The sequence below is a fragment of the Branchiostoma lanceolatum genome, chromosome 14 (assembly GCF_035083965.1).
Source record: "Branchiostoma lanceolatum isolate klBraLanc5 chromosome 14, klBraLanc5.hap2, whole genome shotgun sequence".
NCBI lineage: Eukaryota > Metazoa > Chordata > Leptocardii > Amphioxiformes > Branchiostomatidae > Branchiostoma > Branchiostoma lanceolatum.
In genome coordinates, this window is record NC_089735.1 from 12115784 (window position 1) to 12137129 (window position 21346).

Consider the following 21346-nt stretch of genomic DNA (forward strand, 5'->3'; position numbering starts at 1 on the left):
CTTGTACACCAAAGTCTATAGATGACCTGGGTGAAGATAAAAGAGACTAAGTCTTGTTCATCAGAGGAATGGCCTAGTTTTAGCCAGTTATACCATAGGTCATCCAAAAAATTGCATCCTTTCCACCATGTTGGCCTGTCTTTCAGAGTGATAGCTGTTCACTTCAAACAGTTTTATGCCTGCTTAAAAGGGATACTTTTGTTGAGTCGTAGAGTGATTCATGACGTATAACTATATAGTAAAATATATAAAAAGAAACTAGATAAGTTAGTGACAATAATACAAGCTTATGTGAGAGTTATGATTATTGATAAAGAGTAATGTCAAGGCACTAAGTATATCCCCGTCGAACTACTTGAAGGGCCTTGTCGACCTTTGACCTATAGAAGTCGACTTGTCTGGTTCACGTTTTGTGGAGTTCACAAGGACACTGACGAAAAGAAATGTCTCTGTCGGCGCTCACTTACATAGCCAGACGAGGGATGGCCACCAAACTGACCGTGAAGAGTATGGCCATTATCGGCAGCGGTCAGATGGGCGCAGGGATCGCACAGGTCAGTGGGAAACCGCAGGGTGACCCTCGTGTATGGAACGTGGCGCGGCGTATGCTCTGTGTAGCCCCTCCCACTTTTACTAAAAGTTAAACTTTTACAATTTTTTTTTGTTGTTGTCGTGCTGTTATTGTTGTTGTCGTGTACAACATTGTTTTGATTAGTGTTTTTATCCTAACGTTGCTAAGGTTGCATACATTTTAGGAGGGGAAGAAACCGCAATATTGTAAATTATTCGAACGTGGTCAAAAATCTAAATCAGTAACTAACGTTGTACTTGACATTTCTCAAACTTTCACAAAACAAGATTTGCCCTTAATTCTCACGTGGCAGGTGATTTAATAGTGTTTTTGTTCTTACGTCAATAGAAGCAGTGTCTAATGTGTGCATCTAAAGCTAATGCATTTCCTCAGTAAAACGTTTGAACCGTCAAACACGACTGTTAGTGCAGTTGCGAAATTGGGACACATACACAGTGACGTACTTGAAATGTAAACAAACGGCACTCTGTTGTATAGCAACTATGATTGTATAGGTGATTCTTCAGTGACTCAGCATGAAGTGAAAGTATTCTATAGATTCAAATGATTAATCATGAATCTATATAATGATGCTGATTGAACTCAGCAACTGAAAATATTAATCTATCATTTATCTTCTAATTTTAGTCTTATTCATTTTTCAAAAATCATCTTATTTATTGATTTTGAAATAAATATTTGTTCATATCACAACATAGGGCCTAAAAGGCTAAATAACAATTTACTTCATGCTCAAACTATGCCAGCTAGAATACTGAAAGGTATCTCTGATTTAATAGTAATTATGACTATATAAGCATGCCTGTATACCATACTTGGTGACAAAGAGTTCTAAGTCTACATACAAACATGTAACTGTTACATGTTTCTCCCAGGTGGCAGCTGCGACAGGCCACAAGGTCGTTCTGTGTGACACGGCAGGAGACATTCTGGAGAAGGCGCAGGCCGGCATACAGAAGAGCTTACAGAGGGTCGTCAAGAAGAAGTACGCAGATGACCCTGAGGTCAGTACATATATACTACATAGTAATAGAGGCTTTTTTCTTTATCTGTTTGACATTTCTTAGAACATGTAACAGCACAGGTTAACTGTATCTTCCCTAGCCTCTACCAGGCTCCGCTGATCGCTGGGAAAATAGTAGAAGTCGGCCAAATAGAGTGAATAGTATGCCAAGGATAGTCCGCTATACAGGGAAGTTCAATAGGCGACCAACTTCCCTGCATAGCGGACTACCCTTGGCATACAATTCACTAGTACTCTATTTGGCCGATTTCTACTATTTTCCCAGCGATCAGCAGAGCCTGGTAGAGGCTATATCTTCCCATGTTTTCAAGGTTTTGAGCACATCAATCTAGTTTTGTGGCTCTTAGAAAAAAAGTTGGATTTATAAAGATAATGCTGAAATAGTGGCAACAGGAAAAGGGATCCTTAAGGAAAAAAGATCCTTACTTAGTTAGAGATACCACACTACTTTCAAGATGGGGTGTCATTCTATAATTCTGCATCACCTGAAAATACTGCAGCTACAGTGCCAAAAATTGCCATATATCATGTTGACCTCAATAGAAATATAGCTACTGACATGTCAAATTTCAAACAAATCCATTGATAAAAAAAGATCTTGAGTTATATTTTAAGATATTTACTTATTCAAAATTTTATCCTGTTGCTTGAGTAACTATTTTTGGCGTATCTTATTACCTGGATGTCTAACCTTCATCAACGTATCTTGAGTTATACTATAACTTATAGGTGTGAACACATAGACACACACATAAATAATATATTTATCAGAAACTATAATGATTGTTGTTTTTCTAATTTCTTTATCAGAAAGGCCAGGAGTTCATCACCAACACCATGGCTAACATTGAGACGACCACTGAGCCGGCCAAGGCCGTGGTGACAGCTGATCTCGTGGTGGAGGCCATCGTGGAAAACCTGGCAGTCAAACAGGATCTGTTCAGAACACTGGACAAATTTGCACCTGCGTGAGTCTCAAGTTGGAGGTTTTGTTTATTCAAAATATTCTTTTGAGTAGCAAACAAAGTACACACCTCATATTTGATCTGTAGACCATGCCAATTTAATTTGTTGCTTCTCGGAATAGTCTGTCCTGTTTTTCGAATTCCCATTTTGAGAAAAATTGAGTCACTATTCACATTCACAAATTTGAACTCCCAATTTTACTATCTGTTCAGTTGTAAAACTCAATAGCCACCAAAATAGGTTATATACCTAAAATGTGTGGTCACATTGGTCATAATATGTTATAATTTATCATTTTTTAAAACTATTTCTCAATATCAATCCATATATTACATGGCAAAAGGTAATTTTGTTACTGAAATTATAATACTAGATCAAAGAAGGTGGTGCATTGCATAGAATGAGCCATACAAAGCCGAAACGTGAATAATTCTCTTATTCTTTAAGTTATGTAAATCCTTATCTTTACCACAGACTATTTCAAAAAATTCTATTTTTTTTTTCTGAAAAAATCTGAGAAGCAACAAATAAAATTGGTGTGGCCTTATGTATACAAACTAATCACAATGATTGATGCACTGTTTGCTTCCAAACCAGCTGCCATGGTGACTGTGACATCATAAAAAAAATTCAATTCAATTTAGCACCTGGAGGCAGGAATCAAGAACTGGAAGTATGATTTGTACTGATTTGCAATAATTCAAAATCATTGAATTTAAAAGGATATACATTTGTACAAATGTCTATGTACATTGAATGATGATTATTGTGATTTAATGTAATCAGGAACTTTTCTGTTTTGGTGTCATTGGTGTTACAATAGCACTTTAAAGATGACTAACTTTCGTTGTCTTGTCTCCAGGAAGACTATCTTTGCCAGTAACACATCCTCCCTGCCCATCACTGCCATCGCCGACAGCACAAAGCGCCAGGACAAATTTGCTGGTCTTCACTTCTTCAACCCTGTCCCTGTCATGAAACTAGTGGAGGTACATTATGAAGTTATCCGTTATAACAGTTACTGTATGTTCAATATCATTACTTCACCTTAGAAGAGTATACTAGTAGTTTTTTTCAGTGCTGTTTGTTCTGTTGAATCCCTTGGTTGAATTGTTAGTTGAAGAATTAATATCAGGATGATTCAATCAATTATGAGTGGAGGCTTTAACTAAAGGAGTGAGTGAGTTTGGGCTATGTGTAACCTGTATCTTAATTGTAGCCAATAATTGTATGACCAATATTCTATGACAACAGCCTAAAGGGGACATTCTGTATTAAGGTGAAAAATGTTGATACCACACCAAAGTGTATAATACCAACCTGCAAATTGTACACAAAATTTAGGGTTGTCAGAAAAAATGTAGACAACAGGTATTTTTGCAAGACAGAATCATCATAATGAATCATTTTTTTTCAGAAATTTGGAATAGATAAAGTATTTGAACCCTGAATTACACCAAAAGCTGGAATTGCCAAATCTCTCATTCAACTAATTAATGAATAAACAAATAGATATATAGATAGTTTGTCTGTGCCCCCTCTGTAGGTGGTCCGAGCTCCAGGTACCAGTCAGGAAGTGTACGAGTGTCTGATGGACTTCAGCAAAGCCATTGGCAAGCACCCTGTCACTTGTAAGGTAAGAAATTATACATTTAATCATCAACCTTGAATAGCAATAACAGAAAGAGATGTTCAAACTACTGTGAAGAAATCTGTGATAATCAGTGGTTTACCTAAAGATTTGATAGTATGTTTCAAATCATTGAACACAATGCACAAGTGCAAGTACTGTATACGCATTTAATGATATGTATATTCTATGTAGTACTACATATATTAGACTGCAGAATAAACTGACTGTGACTTGTGATACGCTGTTTTCCCCATACACAGGACACGCCCGGCTTCCTTGTGAACAGGTTGCTGGTACCATACATGTTGGAGTCTGTTAGGTTATATGAGAGAGGTCAGTCATATACAAATAATGCACTTAATCAATACAAGCCTATTTAGACATTTTCTATAGGATATTCAGATAGATTAGAGTCATGCATTTAGTAACTGTAGAGCACTGAAAAATGCTAGTATGATGTATGATGAAAGACAAATTGAAATTTATTTCATAAAATGGTAGTAGAGCCTCTATGGAACATTTCTATATTAAACAATTTCTCTCAAATTTTACAGCTTTCAGCACTCAAAAATTATATTTAGCTCATCAGGTATACATACTAGTACTTTTGAAGTGAATTAGGATGTTTTGGCGAGTGTACATTATAACACTCCACAGGAGATGGGAGTAAAGAGGACATAGACACTGCCATGAAACTTGGAGCAGGCTACCCCATGGGACCATTTGAACTCCTAGACTTTTGTGGGTTTGACACAACCAAGTTTATCATAGATGGTATGTACGTTTCTTCACTTTAAATCTGAGAATATTAAATCCCTTACTACAATCCACAGGAGATGGAAGTAAGGAGGATATTGATGTTGCCATGAAACTGGGGGCAGGCTATCCCATGGGACCATTTGAGCTGCTAGACTATGTTGGACTGGACACATGCAAGTTTATCATAGATGGTATGTATCAGGTCTGATTTTAGCATGGAGAATCATCTTTGTAACATTGGTTAAGTCTGTCACACAGTACTGTACGAAAATCAATTGGCCAAGGAGTCTGCAAGATCTAATTTATATGCCTGATGTTCCCTTGATCTTCTCGTGATTTTTAGAGATTGGTTGATGTTTGCAGATCCCCAAGCCTTGTCCAATGTTATGTGGTAGATTTTCAGGTGAAAAAGATGCTTGAGTCTCTGGCAATTCTTAACTTTGCATTTGGCGACCTATATATACTGGTGATCCACAGATATGGCTGAAGCTTGACGGGATTAGAGAGCATTAAATTAAAATTTCTTCCAACTTGACAGAATTCATCCCTAGTGCACCTATGTCTAAGCCTACAGCCTTCTTCATAATTACTATATTACTAACCCAGTTACTCTCAACATGTGACTATCCATCACATTAGATTAGTGATGTTGAAATAACGAAAGTAGAAAGTTAATTTGCTTTCATTCCAATGTTAGTATTAGTCCATTGAAAATGTTTGAATGCAAGATTAGAGTCTGGAAGCTAGGTTTTAGGTTTAATAACTTTTATCACCTTTACCCCTCAGGTTGGCACGAGTTGGAACCAGAGAACCCTCTCTTCGAACCCAGTCAGTTGCTGAATGAACTTGTGGCAGCAGGCAAGCATGGCAAGAAAACAGGGGAGGGTTTCTACAAGTATAACTAACTCACCACATCCCAGAACTACATACATGTACATGTAGCAACTGCCCTATTTCCACATCTACAGCATACCGGGGAATAATGTGAGAAAAGAGGACTATCAAATGTTTCTTTTACACATTCGCTTGACACAAGAAGACATGTGTAAAGGATAACTTCTAATACATTATAGATTCATCACTTCTCCAAAACAGTACAAAATTGTCAACATGAATCTGAATTATGATTGTATAGATTTTCTCTTCACATACGAGGGGCGATCAATAAGTCCTCGGCCTCACTCAGGAATAAGGTACACATTAACTCAAATTTTGGGAATAATTTTACGGTGTGAAGTCTTTTATGAATGTCTACCAAAATTCAAATCATTGTGATCATTACTTTGCTGACGACACTCAGTAGAAGGATAAAAACATGGACAATTGAGCTGTGACCTGAGGTGTGCAGGTCAGCTTGCTCTGCTGATAGTCAGATACCCACATCATTGAAGTTGAAATAAGAAGGGAATCCTCATCAAACATTTTGACAATGTCTTCGAAGATATTATGAACGCGACCCACACAGCTCTGATCACAGTGCACCCTTGTTTTTCTTGTCACTTACCTACAAGTTTTCAAATGGACGTCGACTAAAAAGTATTGGCCACAATAATTTGAAGTTTGGTGGATATTGCTGAAAGATGTCATACTACATAATTATGCCCCGAAATTTGAGTTGTGCACCTTATTTCTGGGTGAGGCCGAGAACTTATTGATCACCCCTCGTATCCTTAGTACATGTGTGGAATGTGTAGAACTGTGCTTCCAGAGTGATGTGCTTAGAATAAACTAAACTTGCTGCAGACTTACAACTGAACATTCTATTTTTGAGATGATATAAATATAATTGATTGTAGGCTGTTTGTTTTGATGCCTTGGTTGACTTCTATCAGTGAATGATTAACAAAACATAGAAGAGTTTAGGTACAGGATGAAACGATTGTGGCCAGCAGACACATGAAGATGATTGGACAAATATGACAGATTCACAAATTTGAGGTATTTATTGTAAGTTCCTCACCAGTAGAAACAACACACCCAAGTTTTCTCCAAGCAGAGGTTTCGGTTAAGTGGGGTAGGAGTGTCCAAAATAAAACGGAAAAGTAGAAAGACATATAAAATACCGCGAAAATACGTCCATCTTACCTCTGCTTGGAGAGTAACACCCAAGCTCACTTGAGAAGTACATATAAAATCAACCACTAGACTAGACCAACTTTATACAGCATTGAAGGGAACATATAGAATATGAAATAGGCATTACATTGTATGTAATAATGTTTTGCTCTCCAGCTGAAGTAAAATATTAAATCAAACAACTTATTTTTTCCAATAGCAAAAGATGTAATTTTACTAAGATTACAACTTGCAGTGTAAAACAAAAATCGTTGTGCGTGTTTTGTGTAGACTTAACATATACATGAATTTGTGAGTGCAACTAAGTTGAAACAACATTAAACAGCAGGTTGCTACTGGTAGTTCTTATGTTTAAATGTCTTTGTCATCACTTAACTTGAAAAAATGTTCATGCAAAGTAAGTGAAATATTACATTATATTCTAACCGCAATGCAGTTAAGACAACCCATTTGCCAGTCACTGCAATCCATTCCTCTCACAGACTGAAAGGTGGTCTTGGGTTTTTGACTTGAATCTATAGCTTCAGGGTTCAAAACACTGGTACTGACAGGCCCAAATGTTGTGCCTTTGGGAAAGACAGCAGCTTTACACCTATTTCCTCACTTGACTCAGGTGAAAATGAGTACCTAGCTTTGGTTAGGGACATCCTCTTGGATGGTACGTAAAGCCGGAGGTCCCGTGTAAGAGGGCAGCCACACCTCGAGCATGTTAAAGAACCCATCACACTTATTGAAAAGAGAAGGGGTCCATCCCTGTGTGAGTCAGGATATAACCTATCAGTCTATTCTGGCACAGCTTGTACAAAACTGGTGTGTTACGCCCAAATTCGTTTTTCCAGTTGTGCAGAACAAAATAATTCAGACTTTCTTCTATTTCCACTGCTTGACTGCAAATGGACATGTAACATGGCTGGTACCCTAGCCTGAGTGTCATCCTGTTTGGGGAACCTAGAGCCTGGAACTTAACAGGATGACACTCAGGCCACACCAATCTAATTTCTTGGTTAACAGATTTTTTGTTTTAAATTTCAACAACAACAAAATTATGAAAACAGAAGGCTGGGGTGAAAACTTGCAGGTGACCCTTTTCACTTCCTAAAATTGTGTGCACCAAAGTACAAACTTTCGTCTGAGATTCTGTTTTCCTGTTGATTTTCCAAGCTAGCATTTTTTTTAAAATTCCGTTAAACCAAGAAATTAAAATGGTGTCAGTGACACTCAGGCTACAACAAAATGTTGCTGGTACCCAGATTATTATCCCTAACAATTATGCTATTACTAACCTGTTTCATTCTTTGTTTTTCCTTGTTACTACAAAAATATGTAAAACCAATAAATAAGATCATTTTAAAAAGGACTTAACTTTTAGTATACATTTGTGCCTATCTTTCTTCCAAAACCCACTCCAGTCTCTTACCCCCATGTTCTCTTTGCAGTTTCTCTAAATGTGATAGATATTCTTCCTGTGTCATATTTTTACCTGATAGAACATAATGATGTAAAGTTTTGGCACCAAACCCTGCTCTATCATACATCTGTAGCCACATGTCCATTTTTCCCTGGTTTTGTGGTAACTTTGGCCTTGGGCAGCCATAGTGGTCCTTCGTAGCTACATGCCTGACAACATGGAGATTCTCCATCATGTCTCTGTGAATTCTATTGCACATAAAACATTCAAACCCCTCAATGAAGTTTATTTTGGTGTAGTCATCTATACCCCATTCTCTCGTCTTCATATGTCTGATGAGCTTCTCGTTTGTGACCTTGACGAACTTGTAGTCCAAGTATTTTTCATACTCAGCATCGTCGTTGTTAAGGTTGGTCAAAAACTCAGCGAGCTCTTTTGGACCTGAGAAGTCGCTCGCAAGTATCGCAGACTTGTTACTTGGCAGCCAATCTTTGATGCTCGGGGATCCAAAATAGATGGGCACTGAACCGAGATGCAGTGGACGCCACAGTTTCTCTGTGATGTAGTCCTCGCAAACCGCATTCTCGAAGGCTAGAGTGAACTTGTACTGGGCCATGATTTTGTAGAAGTCTGAGTCATCCATTGTCAGTGGGTCCTCTAGCTTCTTAGGTAAGTCTTTATTATGAAGACACTGTCCGTAAGCATCCACACCTATGTATTGCATCAGCTCCTTTACATAATTGTCTCTGTCCGAAGGTGGATCACAGTCGGCATGAACGTAAACAAGAGGAGACAAAGGGAGAGAATTTTTCGTCTTCGTCGGTACGAAATATTTCTTATCAGTCAGGTCGTCGAGTTTGCCCAAGTACTGAGTTGTGAGAGGATAGTCCGAGTGTCTGCGGAACGTGGCGGTGTGGTTGAAGAGGTTCATGACTGGCTCGTGGCAGAGAAGGTAGTTGTTTTTTGGCGACTCCTCGTGGAAGAGTGCCCATTCATGGTGTGCCTTCCTGGGGAGGGGGAGGTCCTTGGGACTGAAGTCCGTTCCATAAAACACAAACACCTGCAAGAAAAAACAATATTCAAATGAAAAATCAAAACATATCCTGTTACAAGATAACTCTTACACCTGGCCTGTCAAGCACCCAGTGCAGCCAACCACCTCCAGTGATAAGCCACATTTAAACAGTCCTGTCCAATTTTAATGTTTTTTTAAGACCCTCTCATCAGATGAAACCACCCCAGTCACTGACTGATCTTTCTCGGTCCCTTTAGGGGTCGTTGTGTACTTAATGTGTTGTATCATCATTTGGTTGTGACAATTTCATGGGTATAGATAATAGGCAAATTTTGTTGTCTTTCATGAGAAGACCCTGCCATGGCCTTACTTTCATTTACCAATCCCTTCTTGAAAAAGACTACAAACTGTATCAGTGTATGTTTCTGAAAACCTGACGCACTGAAATGCTTGGAGGTACCAGTATTAAGAGTGCTTGAATTAAGGTTATCAAAGCCTTGATTAATTGTATAAAGTGCCCGGCTACACTTAACCCTTAATACTGTTTTGTGTGTGGGCCACGACACCAGAAACAGCTGCCTGTGGCCCACGTGTATTGTACTGTTTGCCATCTCAATAAATCACAAATCAAATCACAACCCACCTGTGTTTTGGGGTGATCCTTGAAGTGTCTGTCCACAGTAAAGAAGCACTTTCCAAGGTCACACTGCTTCACTTTCCCTCGCTCTCCTGTCAAAGGTGTCCACCAAAGTATGATGGGAACTTTGATGTCCATTTTGGAAACGGAAATGTTATCCCTGTCATGTTCATCAAGGTCATCTGAAACAAACGGCATGCTTTTTTTACTCCAGTGTCCTTTTTCAGTTAACCTTCTCCCTGCTGTCTAGACGCGGCGACTGTTGGAGGGCTTCTTTTACTTGCAGTCTTACACCTACGGGCTAATGTATAAGACTGCAAGTAATAGAAGCCCTCCAACAGTCGCCGCGGCTACCTACTGCCTAACTCTGTAACCAATAGAGAATGGGGTGCCAAACTAACGGCTAAGAAATGAAAAAGAATGATCCCTACACTTTGTAAATTGACTTCCAATTGAGCTTCGTCTATGTTATTTCAAATTGACAGACACATTTGTATCTGTAATATATATATAGCTGGTATAACTGTCGTTCTTTATAACACACCAGCTTCAAAAGCATAAAGCGCAGCAGCAGCTGGTTATATAACAATGAACGACCTTTCACACCTAACCTATGCACATCTTGCTGCAAGCATTTATTTAAAGCTTTAGGGATAGTAGACATATGGATAGAGAGTAGGCATTAATTAAAAGTTGGACATTCTAATTTTTTCAATCTTAAGAAACACAGATGGTCTATCTGAAAGTGCTCAGAGGTTAAGGTGACAGGAGTTAAACATTTAATAGACATCATAGCTCATATCAGTTTCTTCACTGTTAAAATCAAATTTTACCACTGGAATGTCATCATTACATCGGATGTAAGTGTACTTGTTTTTGTTTGGTTGCTTTTGTGCCTAGTAGCATATGCATTCGAGCCAGCAAGCTATTCTGGCTATGTCTGACCGTTCGGTGTAATATGACCAGCTGCTGCCGAGCCGCGTGCCTGCGATGCTGGTGTGTTACACCTAATGGCGGTTATACCGGCTATATAGATACAGATTCAGATATCTGAAGTAAGTTCCGAAGTACAATGTATATAGGAAGAGCAGGTTTATTGTGTACATTGTTTAAGTATTATAGGTTACATATAAATACATCCCTAATGTTCTCATACCCCTTAACCATAACCCTAACAAAGGGGTGTTGGAACATAGGAATGTCCCTATTTAAGTAATTATATACTAACCAAGAACAAGTCTTCCTCCGTAGTCCACACTTCTCTCCATCCATAGTCCATCCTCTAAGAGATCCCATTTCTCCTCCTCATTGTGTAATCTTGCTAGGATCTGTTAGTAGAAAATTGGTCATACAGTCATCAATTGTAGCATTTACAGTACATACGCACATAACAGAACCCACCACACCTTTCGAAAAAGAGTAGGGGCATGCCCCGGTGTGTGCTGGTCCAAATCCTTCTGTCTGGAGTTGGTGATTCACTACAAATCATCCGGATGGAGGCCTGGTGAACCTCCATCTCGTATCAGCCATTCGGTGATTTACACCATTCACCAGGACGGGAGACCTGACGCATCCCCGTCTTGTATCAGCCAACGAAAGGGTATGTCACCCTGCAAGGGGCGGTATAACCCCGACGGTGCATGTCGCACGTAAACACGTTGCACTTAAGCACGTCGACTACCTACCTACCTACTATAGTACATACACAATATTCCGAACACGTTGATGAAGAATGAACATCCACGTTGAACATTATGTGATACAAAATGGATCAAGCAAACAGAGAAATTAATTGATCTAGTTTGTGGGACTTGCCCACCACCCACAGGCACAACAGTAGCACTTGTGGCCCAACAGGTACCGGTCTAATTACAAGAGCTCCCTGACTTCTTGGTATTTAGGGCCAGAACTACATCTACATCTACATATGGGTTGCCCCCAAATAACCCCTTCAGGGGCAAAGCAGGGGGGGACTGAGGAGGGATGGGGGGTTGCTGACATATATATGTACTAGCTATAGTTAGGACTGTGCTCTTGGACTTAGGGGGTAAAATTGTGTCAGGACTAAGGGGGTTAAAGTTACATTAGGACTGCAACACAAATAGGGGGTTGAAGCTACGGGACAATTAATAGGGGGGTCGAAGCTTTAGGCCTGAGGGGGTTACCCTATAGTATTGGGGACTGTCATCCCCACCCCTCCTCAATTCTCTTTGGGAACAGCCCATGCATTTGCATCAATTCAGATTACATGACTCTTTTCTTGATTATTCACATGTATTATTATTATTTCAATATTGCATGCACAGGTACATATGTCTTGAAGTTCTTCCAAACTCTTTCTTACTTTATCAGTCACTGCTGGTGAAAGATTATAGTGAATGCTACATGTATCTGAAATTAAACGTCTGAGATTTTACCCAGTTGCTTGCTTTATCTTCAAGTAACATTACGTACATGTAAACTACGGAAATTCAGCTTTACTATATAAGCTCGTTGACTATAGCTAGTAGCGTTAAAAGAAAATGGAACTGGAAGAATTGACGTAAACATAAGAAAATGTTTACATGTTACCATAACCAAAATATGATGGTGTGAAATGTATATAAAGTGAGCCAGTGTGTCATTTTAGGAACCAGCAACGAGGTATGGGTGCCTACAGAAATGATACGCATAAAATGCGAGGCATCACTCACCTGAAAACAGATAATGAAGAAGAATACAACAATCAAGACGAAGACAACCCGGAAGTATCGCCCCAAAGCAGCCATCTTGAAAAGGGATAACCCATGCCACCATGCGGTTCAAATGTGATGTGCACTTGCAATCTCACTCCCAATTCTCAAGGGGGTAGGGGCACGGAAAAGATATCCAACATCTAGATGGTGTACGTTTTCTGCAACAAGGACGGGTACATTTGAGAATACTAAGTATTTCGATGGTGTTCAGTGCCAATCACATGTGCGTTTGTTAATTGTCTGTATTTGGGTGGTGTTCAGTACCAAGGACAGGTATGTTTGCCAACCACATGTAACGTTACGTTTGACTCTGAGCGGTCTAGCAGCGACATCCAGCGGTTTGATTACAAAGCACAGAGTCTAACTTCAATAGCAAATAGTGCCATTTGGTCAATCTGTGCATATGATCAATGTTGCATGCAACTGCTGCTGCTGAAAACGCGTTGCCAAAGACCCACGAACTGATAATGGTCTTGCAGAGGCTGGGGTGGGCGGAAGGTAGATGACTTTTACCAAGACCGCTCTGTAGCGGCCTCTAGCGATTCATATGTAAACTGCAGTGCAATATTGACACATTACATGGTGTTTTTAAGTCTTATCTCAGTAAGGAAGGCTGTTATTCATATCTGATAATGCCCACCTATATTTCCTATAGCTGCAAGTATAAAATTCCCTTCATTTACCGCTATTGAATGATAATATTTTCTCATTAATTACATTCCTCTATGTCTCAGTTACATAAGTCAAATGTTTGAGAGTCACATGTAAGGTGGCAGATGTATGGAATTTCCACATTGATTATCCAAATTACCTAATAATTTGCATAGCTTTCATATACGTATAACTTAATTGCAGAACAATATTAACTTTATTGCACAAAAATAAAAATCTAAATGATCTCTTAAAAGAGGAAGGGGTCTACAGATCATGATTATTTTTTGTAGGTAGACAGCTTGAGTTATTTTCTGGGAAACTGTCAAACAAAATCTTTCATTTTACATTACTGAACGAAAGTAAATGGAATGACAACGTTATGCTCTTTTTACTAGACCACATCAACAGATTTTTAATAGTTTGCTGCTTGTACATACATCCCATTGCAAGACATTGATAGGCTGAAACAGTGTATAGCTTATCCATATATAACCAGTAACAAACTTGCATACACATGGACATAACAATCCTCAAAAGTATCTAAACACTTAGTCAAGATATACGTTTAGCACCGCTGCATATATCTATTCTACAAATCGCTGAGATTCATTTTTGTATGGGCTATTAAAAAAGGCGCTTGATGTAATTTCATATCCATTTTTATCCCATACAAGACGATATAAAAGACGTGACTTTGTAACGACCACATTTCTTATCTACCCTGTTGATTTAGAACATGATTGCGTTATGCACTATCTGCACAGTTTGCTATGTCTGGAACGACATTATAAGCTATAGCTAGGAAGTAGAGCTTTACTGTTGCAGTATACAAAATGTATGAGCCAATCATGGAACGACACAATCACAATTATCACGCGTGCAGCATTTTGACAAGATTGAAACCTTTTGTCGCGTTACTTTACCAACATCCAACAATTCTACCAGCCATAGAGCTTCGTGTTGAAATAACTCATCACTTTTTGAGCGAATGTTCGTGGGTTTCAAATTACAGGGCATATACATCCTACATACATACATACACATTCAAACCTACTAGTTCAATGCAAGAACACGTGATATGTCGTCAAATACATCCTAATCTAGAGAGATATTTACAGTGGTTTATCTACTGAGGTATGAGATTGCGATGCTCTGGCGACAAGTATGCAACATTGCAGCAACACGTTTTCGTCGCCTGTAGCTGTTCTATCTCAGTTAGCACAATTATGTGACTGTCATCATACCCGTTAGTTATAATCTAGTGCAGTTGTATATACTCATTTCCATACAATACATTTACATGTTTATGACACCCCATCACATCAGTTTAGTCAGATTCGATCAATAGTAGTGAGGTTTTTCTTATAAAATTAAACAAACAACAAAAGAAAAATGATAGAATAATGTTATTTTCATAAAATGATGGACGAATATGCAAGAATTACTTTGTCACACAAGACACATTGATATACGTGAAAGACAATTTGTAGGTTCTAGCTATAGAAGTTGGGAAAAAATCCATTACTTGTTGCAAGAGTGACTTTCTGATCAACATTTTGAAAATAGAAGACGGGGTAGTACGAAACTTGAAAACTACATCTTAGTAGGACGAATGGGTAGGCTAAGAGAAAATCGGGACATATGCCAATTATTGAACTCTCTTTCTTCTAATGCACGCTATCCCACCAGTATACGCTGCTTCAATTCATTGCTACATCTCATGACCATTTCCATATCTACATCAGGTATCTACGTACTGCCCTACAGACGTGTACAGAATAGCAGCAGCTGAAAGATATTTTTTCATATATTCCATTCGAACGTAATCTCCAAGCAGATCTTTCGGTGGCTATAATCCGGGGTGTCCCTGTGGTGTAGTGGTCTTCGCTTCTGTTACTTACCACATCTGGTCCAAATTACTTGGAACCAGAAAGCCCGAGTTTGTGCCCGGGTTGGACACCTCTGGACAGGAGGTCATACCAAAGACTTCATAAAATTGTACATGCTTCTGAAACCAGTATGGAAGTTAAACATATCATTGCCGCAATCACTGCCATTGCCATTGTGATTGCACCACAGTGTGGCCCAGGGCTATGGAACGGGGATGGGCACCGGCTTATACACCTTATGGTGTGGGAGGATTTTAACTTTTTAACTAAGACCGTATCCCACTGGCAAAGGATTTTTCGTCTCGACAAAAACTCCCTTGGCCAGTTGGATACGGTCTTATAGCCACCGAAAGATCTGCTTGGAGATTACATTCGAATGGTCTTAAATGCTGCAATGCTTAATCAACCTTTTTTCATCACGCTTTGTACCAAACCTCGAAATGGTTCCATCCAATGGAGGCCAGTTTAGGACAGGTCTGGAACTTCAACGTGTCCAGAGCAGACGTGATGACGTCACTCTGGGCCATCATGTCTGCGCGGCTGATCTCGTCGAACCACTCCTCAAATGCAGTCTGGAAGAGAAATATAAAATATAATAATAAATATAAAAGAGAAACGCATCTTAGGTTCGGTCTTATCAACATTTTGTACATATGTACAAACATAAATACTAAACATCTACATAATACCTCCCAAGCAGAGGTTAGGTTACGACTTGTTTTGGCAATATATACCAAGAAAAACTCATAAAATAGAAATAAGCAGACAAATGCCTGTAAAGACGTTCAAAATAAACCAGAGCCTGATCTCTACTTAGATAGTACTATATGCGAGAATATACGGGTACAAACTCGTTATGCATACATACATACACACATACATACATACTTACATACATACATACACACGCACACACATACATTCATACATACACACATACATGCATACATACATACATACATACATACATACATCCATACACACATACATACATACATACATACATATACGTTGTATAAACATTCAAACGAACTGTATATCAGTTACATTGCAATTATTCATTTGAAGTTGGTGATGGTTTCAATTTTTATGTATCTGCATGGAAACGCGTGCAAATTTGTGTTTAGTTGTCTCCTTCAAGAGGCAACAATTACCGTGTCAAACTTAAGTTCGTGGCTTTACTTTCATCTAAGAATAACAACCGCCTCACCTGCAGCATCTTAGCTCCCTTGGTGCTTGTCGGGACGTACTGGTCACTTGCAATGAGAGTCATACGCTTGACGCCAGGTTTGTGAGATGGTGATTGACAGGAGTGAGGAAACCTGGACAGCAGTCCCACCGCCTTGATGGGCCCCTTATGCAACAGTTTTCCTGCATTAGCATAGACTTGGGAGGCCGCTACTTCACTAAAGAGCACTACGAACTCCATGGACTTTGACCGATTCAAAGCGGATATGACGTCACAAAGGTCCTGATCCGGAAATGTTGAGACGTCTAGAATCAGGTACTTGATGGCAGTCGTCCGCAGGATCGTCGGGACAACGAGAGAGGCTGATCCGTAGCTCAACAGAAGTTTGTTAACCATGCCTCTTTGTTTGAAGATTGTTTCCAGCGAAGAAGACAGAAGGCTTGAGCAAAGTGGGTCTTTCTCTGACTCACTGATATTGAGACTCAAGGCAGCGAGAGTTTTGTGTTTTCCAACATCAACCGAAATGAGATGCAAGAAAAGGGCGGCAGAAGTATTCCCGGTGAGAGAGAGGGACGACAGAAAGGCTCCCAGCTTCAGGGTACGAAGGTCATCTTCGGAGAAACTCGGCGGTCGGTCGTGCTTCTGACGAGAGGAGCCGAACATGCTCAGCCGGACTTTCCTTAGACTGTCGCTGGACAGAATCCTCGACACCGCCATGTTGATCTCGTGGACCGGCATGGACTTGCACCGGAGAGGGATGTCCAGGTCTATACTGGAGACGGAATGGTTTGCGTGTAGAACAGACGACATTGATTGCAGATCGCAGGCTACGGGGAAAAGTGGAAGGCTGATGTGCTGTAAGGTCTTACAGACTCCAATGGTGCGGAGTAACTGTCTGAAGCCCGGGACGTCGCTAGCGGCAGTCCACCTGTCGACTACGATGGCCGTGACGAACGGGTCGCTGTGTTTTTGGTCCGAGTGCAACATCGTCGATATCGTTGCCAGGTAGTTAGTTGGAATGTTGTAGAATCGATTCTTCAGTTTAGTGGTCACGTCGAAGGAGCCGTCGTCGACAAAGGAGGGGAGAACAATCTCCACCAGTTCACCATGAGGGGCACACTCGTACAAACATGACAGGCACAGGTTGTTCGCCAGCTCACTTTTGTCTCTCACTTCTGTCCATGTCTCGAAGAAGTAATGAGCACGATCCTTTAAGAGCCCTGCCAGGAATATGCACACCATGTACATGTCAGGATTCGGAATGACCTTCGCGAATTGCTCGACGGTAAAGCCCTGTTCCGACTCGGCAAGGTAGTATGCCGTGAGATACTCTTGGATCGTCTTGTGAAGGAAGCGCCACGGACGTTGAGACAGACGCCTCGCCCAAGTGTCTTGCGCGAGGAGTCCAACGTGAATGAGGTTTGGGATGTCCTCCAACTCTGGTTCCTGAAACACCATTCGGTTTTCTTCGAGCCCCTTGAAGGCGACCTGGCCGAGAGTGACGAGGACATTACGAACATCCGCGAGCACAAGCTCGGCTTCCGAGCAGGGTTGCCCGATACGTTCGAAGTAGCGACGCACGAGACATTCTATGAGCGTTGAGTACAGCTGTGTAAGTGTGGCGGGGAGGGCTCCCTGGTTATCCTCCCAGAGTGCACACAGGAAAACCGCATTCAGCGGGTTCAAGGCTATCCCTGACAGTGGAGTATTCGAACGGATGCGCTGCAGAAGACCGTCTGCGGAGGCCCTGTCTTCCCTGTAGAGGTGATGACAAATATATATAGTTTACAAAACAGCATATTGTTCTTCTTCTTCTTGTCATCCTGACGGACGTTCAGTTCAACGTCGTCATATTGTAATGGAGTAATAGAATCATTATGGTACTAGTAATGCATATTCTTAAACAGGTATGAACCATTTCTTATTGAATGGTCATAATTGCAAGTGTGCAAGAGACAATTTAATGATAAGTGCTATTCGCAAGTTGACCAAATTTCTCTTATCTTAGCGTCGAAAGAACCAAGAACATTCTATATACCATCCTATATAATGTCATTGAAAGAACTAAATGAAGGAAACATTGATGATAAAGTTGTAGCGTACCTGAAGTATCGTTTGATGAATTTTGACAGGCTCTCCACTGTGTGTCCCTCTAAGATGTAGGCCTTGTCACAGCTCCTGAGGAGGGGGCAGTTGCTCTCTGGCCGGGTCGTGATCAACGAGAAGGCCCGGCGGAGCGGAGACTTGCTGAACGATTCCGCCATCTTTGCCTTGTGAGGAGACCTTACCTCATCCAGCCCGTCCATGATCACAAGGATCTGCTCAGGATTGGACGAGACAAAGTCCCATATGGCCTCCACTTCATCGTCTACCGCTTCGTCTGCTGCGATGATTTTCACGATCACGTCTTTCATGGAGGGAAAGCTGATCTTATTCATCTCAACTAGAAAAACCAACTTGAACTTCTTCAGTGACTGGATAGTGCCTTGCGCCCAATCGTAGGCAATTTTGTGGCACAGCATGGTTTTGCCGATGCCGGCAGGGCCCTCTACGAGAACGCAGGAAGGCCCGTCATCGAAAAGCCACTCTTCCTGGAAGCTGTAGGACTTCTCCATACAGTCGGCCGACACGCTTCGACGCTTCCCTTCCACGATAGCCAAGTTTGTATAAACCTACAAAAGACACAAATAACAGAAATATCTTATGCTGCGACTGTTGAAGTAACAAAATACTGCCTTGTCGACTGAACCTTCAACACGCCAATATGAAATATAAGGGTTACTGTCAGAATTGCATAGACATTCATTCACACAATGACAATTACTGGCGTTTGAGGAATCCGATGACGAATTAGCCAGTAATTAAGTTTCTGTAGTAACAGCAGGTATGCTACACGGGTAAGAGATCACGTGATATGATCTCCAGGTGAGGAAGGGGTAGACAATAGGCACGAAGGTGCGGTCGGCATTCGACGCTGAGTCCGGCACCAAGCAGGCTGCTAGATCGATGAAAATCTTGAGTAAAAGTTTTAATTGAGTTGAATTTCAGTACCAGTACCTTTTGCGTTAGAAATACCAGATAACGCTGTTTGCCTAGCATACAGGCTTCGATGTATTTTCCCCAATTTCATGAATCCAGGTGGGAAACAGGTGCACTACAGAGTACCAAGTAGTTGACGGTGTTCGACACTGGGTGACGGCACCGACCAGGGCAGAAAATCGATAGAGTTTGAGGAAGTCGAGTAATGGTACAGCAAAGCTTCTCTCCGTTACCAACAATTATACCTAACTTTTTTGGAATGGCCCTTTGTATTTCAGAGAAAGAAATCCCAGAGAAAGTTGGTTGTTCTGCAGAAAGGCTTTGGTGTACGTCCCCCATTTTTTGGCCTTCGGTAAACGGAAGGTTTTTTAGGGGTTGCGTAGCTGGCAAACAACCTAGCTTATTTGATCTAATCACACAGAATGTCTTGGAGTGAAGAAGGAGTATATACTATTGGTTATTTACTGCTTCAGAGAATTGGGATCTGTAAATATGGTCATAATGTTTTTTTTTTCTTTCAAATTTTGGCATGGCATTTGGATTAAGTCATAAACTTGACTCGCATTTGGCATGTGTTCAAATACGTTTTAGTAATTGCTGTCTTAAGGCAACAAATCATTCCTTTTCGGACTGGATTCCGAGCATTCGCCTCTGTACATTTGAGTGTCCTGCCATTAAAAACTTCTGCAGGTGCCCAAGCACTTGCGCACATCCTAACACATGTGCCCGTGTATTACTGTGTGACGTATGAGTACGCATCGTGTGAGATGAATGTTGCTACGAGTGATACAGAAAGTTGATTTTTCCACCTTCACTCTTCGACCGAGCGATTTAACAGAGCGCTCGACGGATTTCATAGGTAAAAACCAAATATTCTTATGCTTTGCGTGTTTTGTTTCCTTTCCAGTCATACTTTTGCCTTTTGTATGATATTTCAAATATAAACTCAAGAGTTGCACAAAACAAACTTAATACTGTATTAGCATTAGGGGGCTATAAGACCACCAAAGCGATGTCAACACCAAGATCTAATAATAATTTATGATGATACGTTGATTAAGGTTAGATTATTTAATAAGATACCCCAACAATAGTTACTCAAGCAACTGGATAAAATGTTGGCTGTTGCTTGAGTAACTACTTTTGGCGTAAGTTATGATGATGATGACTAAATAGAGACAAACCTCATCCAGATGTAGACGAAATGCCGGGTTCCAGGGAATGGGCTGGATCCACCCGTACTCGCACAGGTATCTCTTCTTCAGGTTTTCTCGACATTTCGCTATGGTGTCCTCGAGTAAAACAACGCCACCTGTGGAGATGAACTTTGCTCAACGCGTTATCAAAAACAACAAAAGGTCACATGTAGATTTGATCATGTCGCACATGTCGCTATGCTTATGTGTATCTCTGAAGACACCAATATACATGTAGCTTTCTCGTCATGTCAAATAGTTTTGATAACGTGATCACAAATTAATAACATCCTAATATGTCACTTTTTACCTCCGTGAAATAGAGTTCAACGAGAGGTGTTACTGCTCTTGGTGTATCTTTTTATTTGTGCGATGCCCATGCTTTGGTCTGCAATAATGTTAAAAAATTGTGAATGGATTATGATGATGTTTGGTATTTGAGTAGGTCTTGGGAAGATAATGGTCAAAGTTGATTTTTGGATGTTTAGCATATGTTCTTATTGTACAAGCAGAAAGAGACAGGATAACATATCA

At 40.4% G+C, this 21346-nt stretch overlaps 3 protein-coding genes across 3 annotated transcripts; 1 reads left to right on the plus strand and 2 right to left on the minus strand.

The window, feature by feature from the left end:
• Positions 1-366: 366 nt before the first annotated feature.
• Positions 367-5960, plus strand: LOC136448359 (hydroxyacyl-coenzyme A dehydrogenase, mitochondrial-like). The gene is made up of 8 exons (XM_066447772.1): positions 367-554; positions 1468-1596; positions 2427-2584; positions 3445-3571; positions 4129-4218; positions 4476-4548; positions 5049-5165; positions 5761-5960. The coding sequence occupies exons 1-8, from the start codon at positions 444-446 to the stop codon at positions 5877-5879; spliced, it is 924 nt and encodes a 307-aa protein (XP_066303869.1). The 5' UTR covers positions 367-443; the 3' UTR covers positions 5880-5960.
• Positions 5961-8311: 2351 nt separating this feature from the next.
• Positions 8312-12904, minus strand: LOC136448358 (alpha-(1,3)-fucosyltransferase 10-like). The gene is made up of 4 exons (XM_066447771.1): positions 12804-12904; positions 11339-11438; positions 10117-10292; positions 8312-9518 (listed from the first exon to the last, which is right to left on the minus strand). The coding sequence occupies exons 1-4, from the start codon at positions 12876-12878 to the stop codon at positions 8433-8435; spliced, it is 1437 nt and encodes a 478-aa protein (XP_066303868.1). The 5' UTR covers positions 12879-12904; the 3' UTR covers positions 8312-8432.
• A 2811-nt stretch (positions 12905-15715) lies between these two features.
• On the minus strand, positions 15716-21341 carry LOC136448996 (NACHT, LRR and PYD domains-containing protein 14-like). The gene is made up of 4 exons (XM_066448749.1): positions 20801-21341; positions 18681-19249; positions 16599-18333; positions 15716-15960 (listed from the first exon to the last, which is right to left on the minus strand). Exons 2-4 carry the CDS (start codon positions 19190-19192, stop codon positions 15805-15807), a joined length of 2403 nt encoding a protein of 800 aa, XP_066304846.1. The 5' UTR covers positions 19193-19249; positions 20801-21341; the 3' UTR covers positions 15716-15804.
• Between the last annotated feature and the right edge of the window lie 5 nt (positions 21342-21346).